General features: G+C 45.6%; 1 protein-coding gene and 1 non-coding gene across 2 annotated transcripts in view; one reads left to right on the forward strand and one right to left on the reverse strand.

Moving 5' to 3' along the window:
* Nucleotides 1-1,323: 1,323 nt before the first annotated feature.
* Tmem212 (transmembrane protein 212) overlaps nucleotides 1,324-12,859 on the reverse strand; it is a 30,324-nt gene continuing 18,788 nt past the window's right edge. Inside the window, exon 4 of the mRNA XM_031376256.1 lies at nucleotides 1,324-1,459. Within this exon, the coding sequence (XP_031232116.1) occupies nucleotides 1,433-1,459 (27 nt within the window). The 3' untranslated portion in view covers nucleotides 1,324-1,432. The remainder of the gene's footprint in view (nucleotides 1,460-12,859) is intronic.
* Nucleotides 3,260-3,423, forward strand: LOC116095154. The gene has a single exon (XR_004120478.1). It is a non-coding gene; the product is annotated as a small nucleolar RNA SNORA81 (small nucleolar RNA).

Genomic DNA, 12,859 nt, shown 5'->3' on the forward strand with positions numbered 1-12,859 from the left:
TTTAGAGAATCCAAGCTGCACTGGGCTTTTCTGTTGTCCATTGAATCCCATTGATTCTTTCAGCAAGACTGAATTAGCAATTCTGATGATCCCTCTTTTGACCACGAGGAAATTGAAGTCTGTCCTAAAACGGAAGAGGAGGAAGCTTCCCTGTTGATTCCAAAGCCCTGTCGGTCGCATTTCTGATTCAGAACACCTGTGTGTTCTGCCTGTAATGGGTAGCAGCATCCTCACGGGATGAGCTCCCCGAGACCTCACTATTCTCAGGTTGTACCGCTTCCCAGGCATGCTGATGGTGCTAAACTTGCTCCGTGACTCAACCCCACCGCACCGAGCTGTGGAGAGCCACAGACACAAGGCCAGGACTAGAGAATCTAGGGAGCACCTTTCTGATCCATCTAAGAAAGAGTGTCTGTCGCTATTGTAGTTGGCCCATAGCCACGTGGGAGTGCCTTCTTGGGAATGAGCGTACAATGGCCACACAGATCTCTGAGCTTTATTGAGAACTTGCCCTAAGGTGTATCCAAGGTTCTTTTCTAACTACGAACTGGTTTTTGGTTGTTTGTAAGGTTGGATTTGTTTTGTCTTGTACCTTTAAAAACGATTTCTGTGTCTGCGTCAGCGGGCAGTTAAAACAGTGCACACGTGGAAGATGCTACGACTGCATGGAGGAGTTGCCTCTCTCCGTCCACTGTGTGGGGCCCAGGGATTGAGGTCCAGCTGTCAGGCTTGCTCCACGTCTCTTTACTGGCTGAGCTGTCTTGCAGGTCTGTTGATTGGATTTTTAAGACAGGGTCTCATCATAGCCCAGGCTAACCTCAAATTCACTATGTGGGAGAGATGGCCTTAAACTTCTGATCCTCCTGCCTCTACCCGCAGTGTGCCAGAATCTCAGGTGTCACCTTCACACCCAGGTTTATGGAGTGCCAGGGATCAAACCCATGCCTCACCATGCTATAGGTAAAGCATTCTACCAATGAAGGGACATCCTTAGTTCTTAAGCAGATATTAGATCAAAAACAAGAATGAACAGAGAAACCCCGTGTGGAGGAGGATGCTGCCCAACACAGACCACAGTTCCATGTTTTCATTGTGTCGTGAAGATTTGGTGTCTCCTTTGGTGGTAGCAATAAAGAAAAACCGAGAGAAATGTCCCCTAATTTATATGCTATGGGATTGCCTTCAGTGGAACAGGAAAAATGAAAACAAACCATTCGGATATGTGTATAGTGTTAATTTTCATGTTTCTATGGCAACAACCAGTATTTCAATTTCTACATCATAATATGGACATTTTTAAATGTCAATGAAAGGATCAAAATGTACGATCATTCCCATTTTATTTCCCAAGAACACGGGAGGTGGAAAGTTTAAAGAACAAAATTACTTTGTAAATATTTCAAAATAAGGCCAGTTTAAGAGGAACACAGCTTCAGATTGATTGTGGATTCTTTGGAACCTAGGGAGGGGGGAGAAGAGAAATATTTATTTGTACAGTTTATCAAGTGTCGCTCCTGACATTTAATCTAGCTGTTTTTATGTCCCAGGAACCACTGAAGGATGGCCCAAATAACAGTACCATGGAAGCGCTTGGATTTAAGAGGCATCAGCAGAGAGAGGCATATTGGTGGATGCGGTGAAGGGGGTATCAGAAAGGTATAAAGAAGAAATACGTGTGCAATAAAGCCTCTGGCGGGAGACGGCACAGGCGGGCCATTGCCTTTGGGCAGGGGCTGTGAGGAAGTGGGGATCTTGGCACTGAATATTTCTCCTGGTCATTTGCTGTTTGTTTTGTCTGGACTGGTTTGGCTTGAGGCTTTTCAAACACTAACAGGAGATTAAGGGGAACTCTCGGAAATCTTTAATTGGGAGCCAAGAACTAAGATTTGATTAGAAGTGAAGGGAGGAAGCGAGCATTTCTCGAGCCCCTTCTCCAGGACCAGGCTGGCTTCTTTTGCTCACATTAGAAACGATGTCATTCCTCAGTGGATGAGGACAGGGCCCCCCTCCACTTTCCAAAGGAGGAAAGCTGAAGCACAGGGGGATCTGATTCTGGTTTCCTTAAAGTGGCCCAGATATCCAGATGGGAAAGGTTAGAGGAACAATTAGATCTCAATCTGCCTGGGGCCAAGGTGCCAGTGAAGGGCCGGGGATCTGCTCAATGGGTAACAATCGCTCTGCAGCCATGAAGGCCTGAGTTCAAATCCCCAACATCCATGTCAAATGCCAGCCAAGACTGCAGGTGTCTCTAACCCTGGCAGTGTTGGGTAGAGACTAATGGATCCTAAGGCTTACAGGCCTCCAAGCCTAGCTAAAGCAGGGAACTTCCAGTTCAGTGAGAGATAGACACTTAAGGTGATCTCTGTTCTGTTTCCAAGCATGTGCTCATGTGGGAGCATGCGCACGCACACGCTCACACACCGACACATACATACACACAAACACAAACGTAAACACACACATGAACACACAAACACACATGCATGCACACATGCACACACAAACACGCATGCATACATACACACTCATATACACACAGACATGCTTGTATGTACATACACACCCAGGCACCTAGACATGCTTGTGTATTCATTCCCATCCATACACAAGGGCACAGAGCATCGTCTTCTCCACACAGCCGTTATAATGGCCAAAGCAGCTCTGCAGACAAGCACTACTCCTTGACTGGAAAGCTTTCTGCTTACAGTCCTTCCTGGAGATTTTTCTTGATTGCGTAGCCATAGTAATTTCCCTGTAACAGGCAAATTGTGTTTAGACTGAAAATATGATTGTCGTAGGGCTTAAGTGAGATGTTAGCTATCTCTGAGAATACATCAAAATGAAATTTAATATTGCAGCCTGCTATCCTTTTGACCCCGTGCTCCTGTCTTGCGTTTCTCGCCCCCCCTTTTTTTTTTGTTTTGACAACCACCCTTAAATACACTATTTTATCTTATAAATTAGGTATATTGCGTATCTCTCTTGCTTGAAAGTAGATTGTCATTTTTTGTTTGTGAAGTGTTTAAAGGAAGGACCAATACATTCTCTGCAAGGAGCCAGACGATGCATATTTGAAGTTTAACTGGTACGTCATCTCTGTTCCTGATGCTCAGCTCTGCCACCACAGGGGGAGAGCAGCCTCAGGCACGGGATGACTGTCTTCTAACAGGACTTTGTCTGTGGACATCGTGAATGATGGAATGTACAAATGTCACGAAATGTAGATTCTTTTCCTCCAACCGTTTAAGAACTGTAAGAAATCTTTTTGTTGAGCAGTGTGCCAAAGTTACAAAGACTAGGAGCATGTCTTGGATTTTTGTAATAATGAGCACACATAAGCAGCAAAGTAGATATACTGGACCCCGACGATTGGGGAGGACCTCTCTTTTAGTGTCCAGTGTCTTAATATTTGATGAAATATGCCTTTAAAATTTAAAAGGAGAGTTGAAAATTAAGTATGCATTTTACATTTATTTAGTGTACATGTGGAGGTGCACAGACACGCCACTATGTGCACAGACACGCCACTATGTGTGTGTAGAGGTCAGAGGACAACTTTGGAGAGTTGGTTCTCTCCTATCAAGTGAAGCTTGGGATTGAACTCAGGGCAGTAGACTTGGCAACAATCTTTACCTAGTATACGACTCTGGCCCCAAAATTAAATTTGAGTGTTAACTTTCTTTAACGTAATCAGAAACAACAACAAAAACAACAATAATAACAACTACTGCTATTTTTAGCTTTAGATTCCTAATTTCCCAAAAGGCAGTTGGTTTGCTTTGGTACATGGGCTATAATTTGTCAACTCCTGGTTTAGAAAATAGTGCCAAGGACATAGTAGGCGCTTGGGAAATGGAATGTACTGTGATTGTCCCAATGATAAACCTAATATCCCCATGTGGTTCCTATTAGTTTCCCCCATCATAGGAGAAGACTAGCCAACATGGCAGGCACGACACACCGCCCTCCAGATTGGAATGGCAGGCAGAACCCTGAATGCCTGTGTGAACTGGAAGTGACCTCGCACACACCCCTGGACAGAGGAGACCTGCAATGAACTCTTCTGCAAAAAAAAAAAAAAAAAAAAAAAAAAAAAAAAAAAAAAAAAAAAAACAAAACAAAACAAAACAAAAAAAAAACCATTGAATCATTAAACGGTTTAAATGTCTAGTTCAAGTCCATCCAGAACACTGACAGTACGATTCTGTGTTTTGAGGTGGTTGTGGTAGGGCAAGCCTGTGAACTCAGGATTGAGGAGGCAGAAGCAAGATCTCACCATATTTGAGGCTACCCTGGGCTACATTCTGTGTAAAAGGCTTGGTTCTGGCCTGCGTAACAAGACTGCCTCAGCCACAGCAAACCAATTATTTTACATTTTAAGTAGAACTGTTTAGGTGTTGTAGAGATAGCTCGGTTGGTAAGTGCTTGCTTGCAATCGTGAGGACACGTGTTCAATCTCTATAATTCACATGAAGACAAAAAACTGTGTACAGTGGTACTTGGTCACTACGGAGCTGGAAAGGCAGAGACAGGTAGACGTCTACAGCTGCCAGCCAGCCAGCCAGCCTGTACTACTTGATGAATTCCAGGATAGTGAAAGACCCTGTCTCATGAAACAACATGTAAGTATGTGGGAATGACACGGACAGATGCTCTTTGGTCTCTACATACACACACACACATGCACACATGCGGACACGCACACAGGTGAAGGCACAAACGTAAACACATGCATGCAGAGAAAGAGTTGTTTGCAGCCTTCTGGGGAGATTTGCTTCATCTCAGTTGTAGGCTGCTTTGTGCCGCAGCTGTTTTAAGCTACCGTCCATCTTAACCATTTCCTTGACCTCACTGGTATAACTAACTACCATGCCCTTTGGAAACGAAAAGGTGGAGTAAGAAACGCTGATGTGAAAGTTCAAGTAAAAATTGCATGAAGTGACGATCCTTTTGACAATATGCCTCAAGATTATTCTCACTAAGTCTTTAGATTACATTTTTCTGCCAAGTGTGCCAAGGGAGAGCATCCGGGCACACACTTCTTCCTTAAAAGGAAAAAAACGATATTAAAGACTATGCAGAGTAAGGCTTTTGCTCAAAGTCAAACAAGTGTGGCGAGATAAACTGTGTTATTTGAGTGGATGGGCCCATGAATATTAATTTGATAGCCTTCTAATATTTTAATTTCTTTACAGAACAAATGTAGGCAGGCATGGCCATGCACCCCTGTCACTTAGCCCTTGGGAGGTAAAGGCAGGAGGGTTAGGACTTCAGGATCAGCTTCAAGGCCAGTGAGAAACCTTGTCTTAAAAGCTGATGTTCCTGGGGACGACACCTAATGCCCTCTGACCTTCTTTCACACAGGCACACAGAGAAACATGTACATGCATACAATAAAATAACTTTTAGAAACCATAGGTTTGCTGACCCAACTGTAGAGGAATAATTACAAGGAGCCACTCGCCCTGTTGGATTGCCAGTTTTCAAGACTTTGAGAACATATACAGCCAAGAAAGGATTGGGATCCTTATCAATAAATCTTGCCATTTTACTTGGGTGTTTTCTTGAACTTCTGTTGGTGATGTTTTAGTTTGACTCTTTTGACTTCCTTCCTTCCCCACTTCTTCCCCTTTCCTCCTCCCTTAGATAAAGCCTGTCCCAGGCTGGCCTCAAAAATGTAGTCCAGGTTGTCTCAGCCCTCAGGTCCTGGCATTGCAGCATATACCACTCCATACAGCTTGAAAAGTTTCAAAAATATTTTATGCACATGTGTGCTTTGCTTGCATGCATACAGCATGTGTACAGAGCTCCTGTTGAGGCCATGTCTGGAGCCCCTGACACTGGAGGTACAGACAATTGTGAGCTGCCATATTGGTGCTGGGAATCAACCTGGGTATCTGGAATAGCAGCCATTGGTCTTAACCACAGAGGAATCTCTGTAGCCCCCAACTTGAAGTGTTTAACATGTATCCATCCCTTGGCACTCCAGGGGATTGGTTCTAAGGCTGCCCTTGGATTAAATAATCCATGTTACTCAAGTCCCCAACTAAGGTGACAGTACTTCTCCCAGATTTTTGTTGTACAGTAGTTTGAACACAAGAATTTGCAACTCAGGTCAGATGAGGGACAACTCTATTATTTGTAATATCAATGGGTTGTCAATAATGTTTTCAGAACTAAGGTCCGGATGAGAAAAAAATCAGTAGAAGAGATTATTACTTCAATTGACAATCTCTCAAAGTAGGATCTTTTTAAAAATTAGTTTTTAAACTAGATATTATCCTAGGAGTGAGAAATCAGTTCTAAATCAGAGTTGAATTGGTCATGGCCTCTGCCATCAAAGTATGAAGCCTAGCAGGATGCAAAACATGAAGGCATGTTAACACTGCACTGGGCATCTGAATGGAGCGCAGCGTTAGCTAGGACTGAACCAAGCATGGTCTGCTTGATTCAGAAATGGCAGGTAGGAAAAGCAACTCACAGGCTCAGCCCCAAATGGAAGAACTGTCACATCCATTTCCACTCAAGTCTAAGGGATGTCAGAGAAGCGGGCGTGGAAAGCTCGTAAGAGGCAAATGTCAGAGAGCACCAGAAAACAGTGTTTCCTACCCAGGACAGGACTGAGGCACTCCTGAACCCACAGCAGCTCTGCTTTCTTGACTAAGACGAAGCCAGACACAAGGTCCAGCCAGTCAACATTCCAGCATGGATGAGAGGTGCTCACAGGGCTCCCACCCCTAGCGGAGGAGCCACTGGTAGCTGACGGCTACAGGGGGAGGGAGAGTCGGTTTTCTTCAAAGGTGTTGCCTATGGGAGGTTACCCAAACTCCAGAGAACAGCCCAGTAGCCAAGTGCATAAGGCTTCACTAAATAGACTGAGGGAGGACGAGGAAGAAAGGGAGGGGAAATGAAATTGGGAGGGGGTCTGGGAGGAGGTAGAGGGGGGTAGCAGAGGGTTCATAGGATGTGTATGTATTTTTGTATTAACATATAAAATTTAAAAAGAAAAAAACGCTCAAGACTTGTAGAGAGATTAGCAGAGACAACCGCTGCCTCCAAGAAACTCCCAGATTCAAAGAAGGGCTGGATGCATCAGACCATCAGGACTGAGGTTTGGACAGCAGCCTGAGCACGGAGGGATGGCATAGAGGGATGCTGTCTCAGTCAGTGCTCTATGGCTGTGAGGAGACACCCTGACCACAGCAACCTAATGAAAGAAAGCATTGAATCAGAGCTGGCCTACAGTTTCAGAGGTTTAGTGCATTATCACCATGGCAAGAAGCATGGTGGCCTGCAGGCAGACGTGGAGCTGGAGAAGGAGCTGAGAGTTCCACACCCGAATCCACCGGCATCAGGGAGAGAGAGAGAGACAGAGAGACAGAGAGAGACAGAGAGACAGAGAGAGGGACAGAGAGAGAGACAGAGGGAGAGATGGAGGGAGGGAGGGAGGGAGGGAGGGAGAGAGACAGAGAGAAAGAGGAAGGGAGAAAGGGAGGGAGGGAGGGAGGGAGAGAGAGGGAGGGAGGGAGAGAGAGATAGAGAAGGAAGGATAGAGGGAGGGAGGGAGAGAGAGAGGGAGGGAGAGAGAGACAGAGAGAGAGACAGAGAGAGAGGGACAGAGACAGAGAGAGGGAGAAGGAGAGAGAGGGAAGGGAGGGAAAGACAGGGAGGGAGGGAGAGAGGGAGGGAGGGAGAGAGAGGGAGAGGGAGATAGAGAGAGGGAGGGAGAGGGAGGGAAGGAGAGAGGGAAAGAGGGAGAGAGAGAGGGAGAGGGAGAGAGACAGAGAGAGAGAGAGGGAGGGAGGGAGAGAGAGGAAGGGAGGGAAGGAGAGAGAGGGAGAGAGAGAGAGACTGAGTTTGGAATGAAACCTCAAAGGCTACCCTGAGTGACATACTTCCTCCAAAAAAAGACCACACCTTCTAATCCTTTCTGATAGTGCCATTCACTTGGGACTAAGTATGCAACTCTGTGAGCCTATGGGAGCCATTCACATTCAAACCTCCACAGATATAAAGCCAGGGAATGATTAAAGCAGATTGGAACTTGATAGAGATCATTTTAGAACCCAGCTAAAGGAAACACACTAGCGTGGGAGAAGACAGAGTACAAAACCTAAGCTAGCAATCAGCGCTGAGAGGAGGGGGCAAGGAAGAACCTTTCGATTGCAGATGTCAGGATTTGGTAGCTGAGCTGAGGTGTAAAGAGTCTTGGAGAGTGACCTCTGGTCAAACCCAGTGCCACCTGAGAGGAGTCCCCACCTAAAGCCCTCTGGGGATCAGTTGATGTGCCTGTGAACACCTAGGGGAAGTGTCCAGGAAATAGTCAATTGGATGGCTCATTAGAATAGGAAGAGTTCTAGAAATGGAGGTGTGAGGCTGAACACCTGAGGTGCTGAGAAGGCCACATCCTAAGGGGCGAGTCCAGTAAGGGTGAAGAGTCTGGGAGGAACCATGGGGCTGATGCGAGACATTAAGAGGAGGTGCTTTGTGTAGCAAGTGGTCAAGGAGCATGCATATTGGCAAGGATCCGTGGGATCTGGCCACCTTTGAGTCCTTAGCTGAGCTCTTTGTCATGGGAGAAGGGAAACGCAGATGTAATGTGGTGGTGAGTATTGAGACTCTTAAAGATCTAGAATCGGCCCACGTACAGTCGTCTGCGCGGGTCTGCAAGGAAGTATCCAGATTGGGTTAGCTGAGATGGGAAGACCCACCCTCTGTGCACTGTATAAAAAGGACAGCAAGAGCTGAGCAGTGACATTCGTCTCTCTACTTCCTGACCGCAGGCACAGTGAGGCCCAACCACCTCCCACTGCGGCTGTGACTTCCCCTTCATACCCTTAAACTGTGAGCCCGAAGTAACCTTCCTTCCGTAAGGCGCTTTTGTCAGGCATTGTCAAAGAACAGGAAAAGAAATAGATGCATAAATCATTAGCTAATACTGACTTAAATTGAAGCCTTTAGAGACCGTGGAATTGTGAGTTCAAGGGCAAGGACCATTTGTATGGACTATGTAAGGCTGGAGTGTTTCGGGACTCCTTTGGCTAGATGTGCCAGCCTCTTCTTTTTCTTTGGTACTCACAATGGCTTGTTATTAATGATGAGATATTTGACACTAAGCGTTCTACCCTGTTAAGACTGTGACTCATTAAATTCAGTCATTCAGTTTCATCTCTCACGATTCTTTTGCATCTGTGTGTACCTCCCGTATCTCCATGGTAACCGCCGCTGAGTCCTCTGGGTTCTATCTTCTGATTACCCTATGATGCTTCATCTTGGTTGCCAACTTGACCGGATTAAAAAGCCATCAGGAAAGTTGACACATCACACTTCTGAGCATGGCCAGGAGAGTATTTGTAAAAGAGAACTGGCATACGAATCAGCGAATCTATGGGGGAGGTGCTGCCCTGAAGGTGGGCAGAACTATCCAATGGGAGAGAAGCCTCTGCGTGGGCCCCGCCCTTCTGAGGCGCAGCTCTCATTGCTGCTGCTGTTGAACTCCAGATGTCTGAGCCACTTTCCTGACTTGAGGGTTTAGGAAGTTTACAAACTGCTCAAAGTTTACAAAGTATACGAAATTTACAAAGGGATTCCATAGCAGGGAAAGTCTTCCCTGCCACTTCAGTGGGGTGAATGAATATATAACAGAGTCTAGGTCCCTGTAGTCTCTGTTAGTAGAGCAAAGGACGCGTTCTATTTCTCTCCCTCTAGCTTTACTGTAACTTACAGTAAATGGATCCCGGGAAGCGAGTTTGAATGATGAATACCTGAAGTAATGCTTTGAGTTTATGAACGTGGACATTTAAGAGGAGGCCGTCTTCAGAAGATAAATAGATAATGATCTTGTCAAAGAAGCTCTGATTGTAGACTATCCCTGATGTCCCAGCCTCTTTTTCTACTTGTGGCATTACTCTACAACGTAAGAGAGGAAAGGGATACTGTATTTGTTTTTCGTTTTATAGTGTAGGTATTTTAGGGAGCAATACTGGGTATTTACAGCTTAAAATATTACACACACGTGTGCACACACACACACATGGCTCTTAAACTCAAAGTATTAGTACGTGTGTGTGTGTGTGTGTGTGTGTGTGTGTGTGTGTGTGTGTGCGCGCGCGCGCTCGCACGCATCCTCGAGCTGGAGTTACAGGTAATCGTGAGCTGCCTGGTTATGAGTGGTGGGAACCAAACTCAGATTCCCTGGAAGAGTTAGAACTAACGCTGTCTGCTGACCCCTTTCTCTGGCCTTTGTTTTTAACTTTTAAAGGCAGTGTTTGACTATATAGAGCAGGCTGACTCAAATTCAAGATCTCCCTGCATCAGAATCTTGCTTAGTGGGATTACAAGAATGTATCACCTGGCCAAGAAAATATCATCTATATATGCACATACATTTAATTTGAATTCTAGATTCCACATATGAAAGAAAACATGAGGCATCTCTCTTTGTGGATCTGGCTTACTTTGCCTTAGAATAATGACTGTCAGCTCTATCCGTTCTTGCAATGGCTATGACTGCGTTTTTCTTTACAGTGGGATAAAATTCCGTTGTGTACATGCACTATGCTTTTTCATCCATGCATCTGTTGATGGGCGTCTGGGCCAACTTCATGACTACCAGTTGTGGATAGGGCAGCAGTATGCACGTGGGTATCTCTCTGCTGACCCCAGGCTGTTCAGGTTTATACCTGGGGGTGGCACAGCTGGGCCATAGCGTGATTCTGGTTGAAGCCAGGGAAAGACTCCACACTGATCTCTGTGGTGGCCGCCCCAGTTGACACCCTCACAGCAGTCGCTGCTTGATGAGAGCTACTCTGAGCGGCACGAGATGCAATCCCAGCTACAGTCTAAATTCACGGTTCCCCAATGGCTAAGGATGCTGTGTTTATTTTAAAATAGTTATCACTTACCTATTTTTTTCTTTTGGAGGCTGCCAATTCAGCTTATGGTTCCACTTATTGATTACATGGATCAATTTATTTTCTATATTTTTTCTACATTCTAGATTGCTTGTTGAATAGTGGGGCAAAAATTCATGGCTATTCCATAGGCTGTCTCTTCTTTCTGATCATTATGTAGGGAAAATATTTTAAATATTTTTGTTCCTTTTCTTCCTCCTCTTCTTCCTCCTCTTATTTTTCAAATAAACTGGAGATATGTCCCTTATGTATTCAATAATATAGTGAAAAATTGTTTGTTTGCCCAGAGAGTCAACATGAAAATTTTTGTCGGTTTGATATGACAGATTGAATATTGGGTAAAGAAAAGTTTTGCTCTAAAGAGGTTGAACACAAAAAAAATAAATAAAAAGAAAGTGGTTAGAGAGATCTGGGGATCTGTGAGTTGACATGTGCTCGTCACATGAGTAAGGCTCCTAGCATGTGCTGTGTCATGGGCTGACACTGTACCTCAGCTATGTGATGTAACTTAGTGACACGACAGTGGCATCAAACACGGAAAGAGACACGCATCCCTTCAGAAGCAAAACAAACAAACTCTCCTCCTTTCCCCCTGGCTTTCACATAATGTTCCCTCCTGAGATCTCAGAAGCTCTCACGTCTGAATAATGTGTCAGAAGAAATGTCATTTTTATTTCAAAGTCGCAGACTGTGAGAGATCCGGAATGATCCCTGGAGGCTGCCTGTCCAGAACCCCGAGTCCTCAAGATGAGCCAGCACACTCCATAGACGGCTGATGTGTGCTTACAGAGCAACACAGCCCGCAGTCTGTCCCACGTGCTCCAGCCTGGAGCAGGAGAGAGCCACTCCTCATGCCCAGGGTCCTGCTCTCACCATCATCATTTCTCTGGTTTTCTCCCTCTTTGGCTATGGACAGTGGACTCAGGCATCCGGGACAGCTCCAGGTTTCTTTAATACAATGTAAGGCAGCAGACCCACACTGGTATCTTCTGAGTGGAATTGGATTTCCCCCTACCCCCTTTTTAGCTCCATTATAAGGGAATCTAAGTGCAGCTATAGCGTTCCTTTAATTCCTTCATAGTTCTAGAGAACTGGAGCTTTGAGGTTTTAAATCAAGATTCTACCTTGGGTTATGAATGCATTACATGCACATGCAGGTGTGTTTGTGGATGCACACACACACACACACACACACACACGTGCAGAGATGAACATTTGCTAGTATGTTTGAAAGGTAAGGAGGCCTACCTACGGAAGCCAGAGGTAAGGCATGGGGCGTCTACCTTAATCAGTTGCTACCAGCTTGCCAATTCAGCCATGCTGGCATGCCAATGGACTGCAGAAATCTGTCTGCTGCCCAGTGACCAGTGGGCACAGGTGTGCACTGCTGCACCTGTCTCCTGCCCAGTGACCAGTGGGCACAGGTGTGCACTGCTGCACCTGTCTCCTGCCCAGTGACCAGTGGGCACAGGTGTGCACTGCTACACCTGTCTCCTGCCCAGTGACCAGTGGGCACAGGTGTGCATTGTACCCCTACAGGGGTGTGGGGATTAGGGCTCAGCTTCTAATGTTGACACAGCAACACAGTATTGACTGAGCCATCTCCAAATCTCCAAAGTCCTGTCTTTTAATAAAACAAAGAGACAAAAACAAAACAAAACAAAAACAAAAACCACCCTATTGTTTAAAATATTTTCTTTTCTCCTCCCTTCCTTCCCCTTCTGTCTTTCACCTCCCCCCGCTTCCCGTCCTTCCTTCTTTCCTTCTACTCAGAATTGAACCCAAGGCCTCACACAATATGGGCAAGCACTTTACAGGTTACATCCCCAGGCTTCTAGTCACAGTCTTTTTCAAAAGTTAAAGCAGGGTTTCACGAAGTTGTACAGACTGGCCTTGAACTCCGTTTGCAGCCTTGAACTGTCTTACTGCCCCTCCCTGGCCAGGCT

This window comes from Mastomys coucha, unplaced genomic scaffold (assembly GCF_008632895.1).
Source record: "Mastomys coucha isolate ucsf_1 unplaced genomic scaffold, UCSF_Mcou_1 pScaffold17, whole genome shotgun sequence".
Taxonomy (NCBI): domain Eukaryota; kingdom Metazoa; phylum Chordata; class Mammalia; order Rodentia; family Muridae; genus Mastomys; species Mastomys coucha.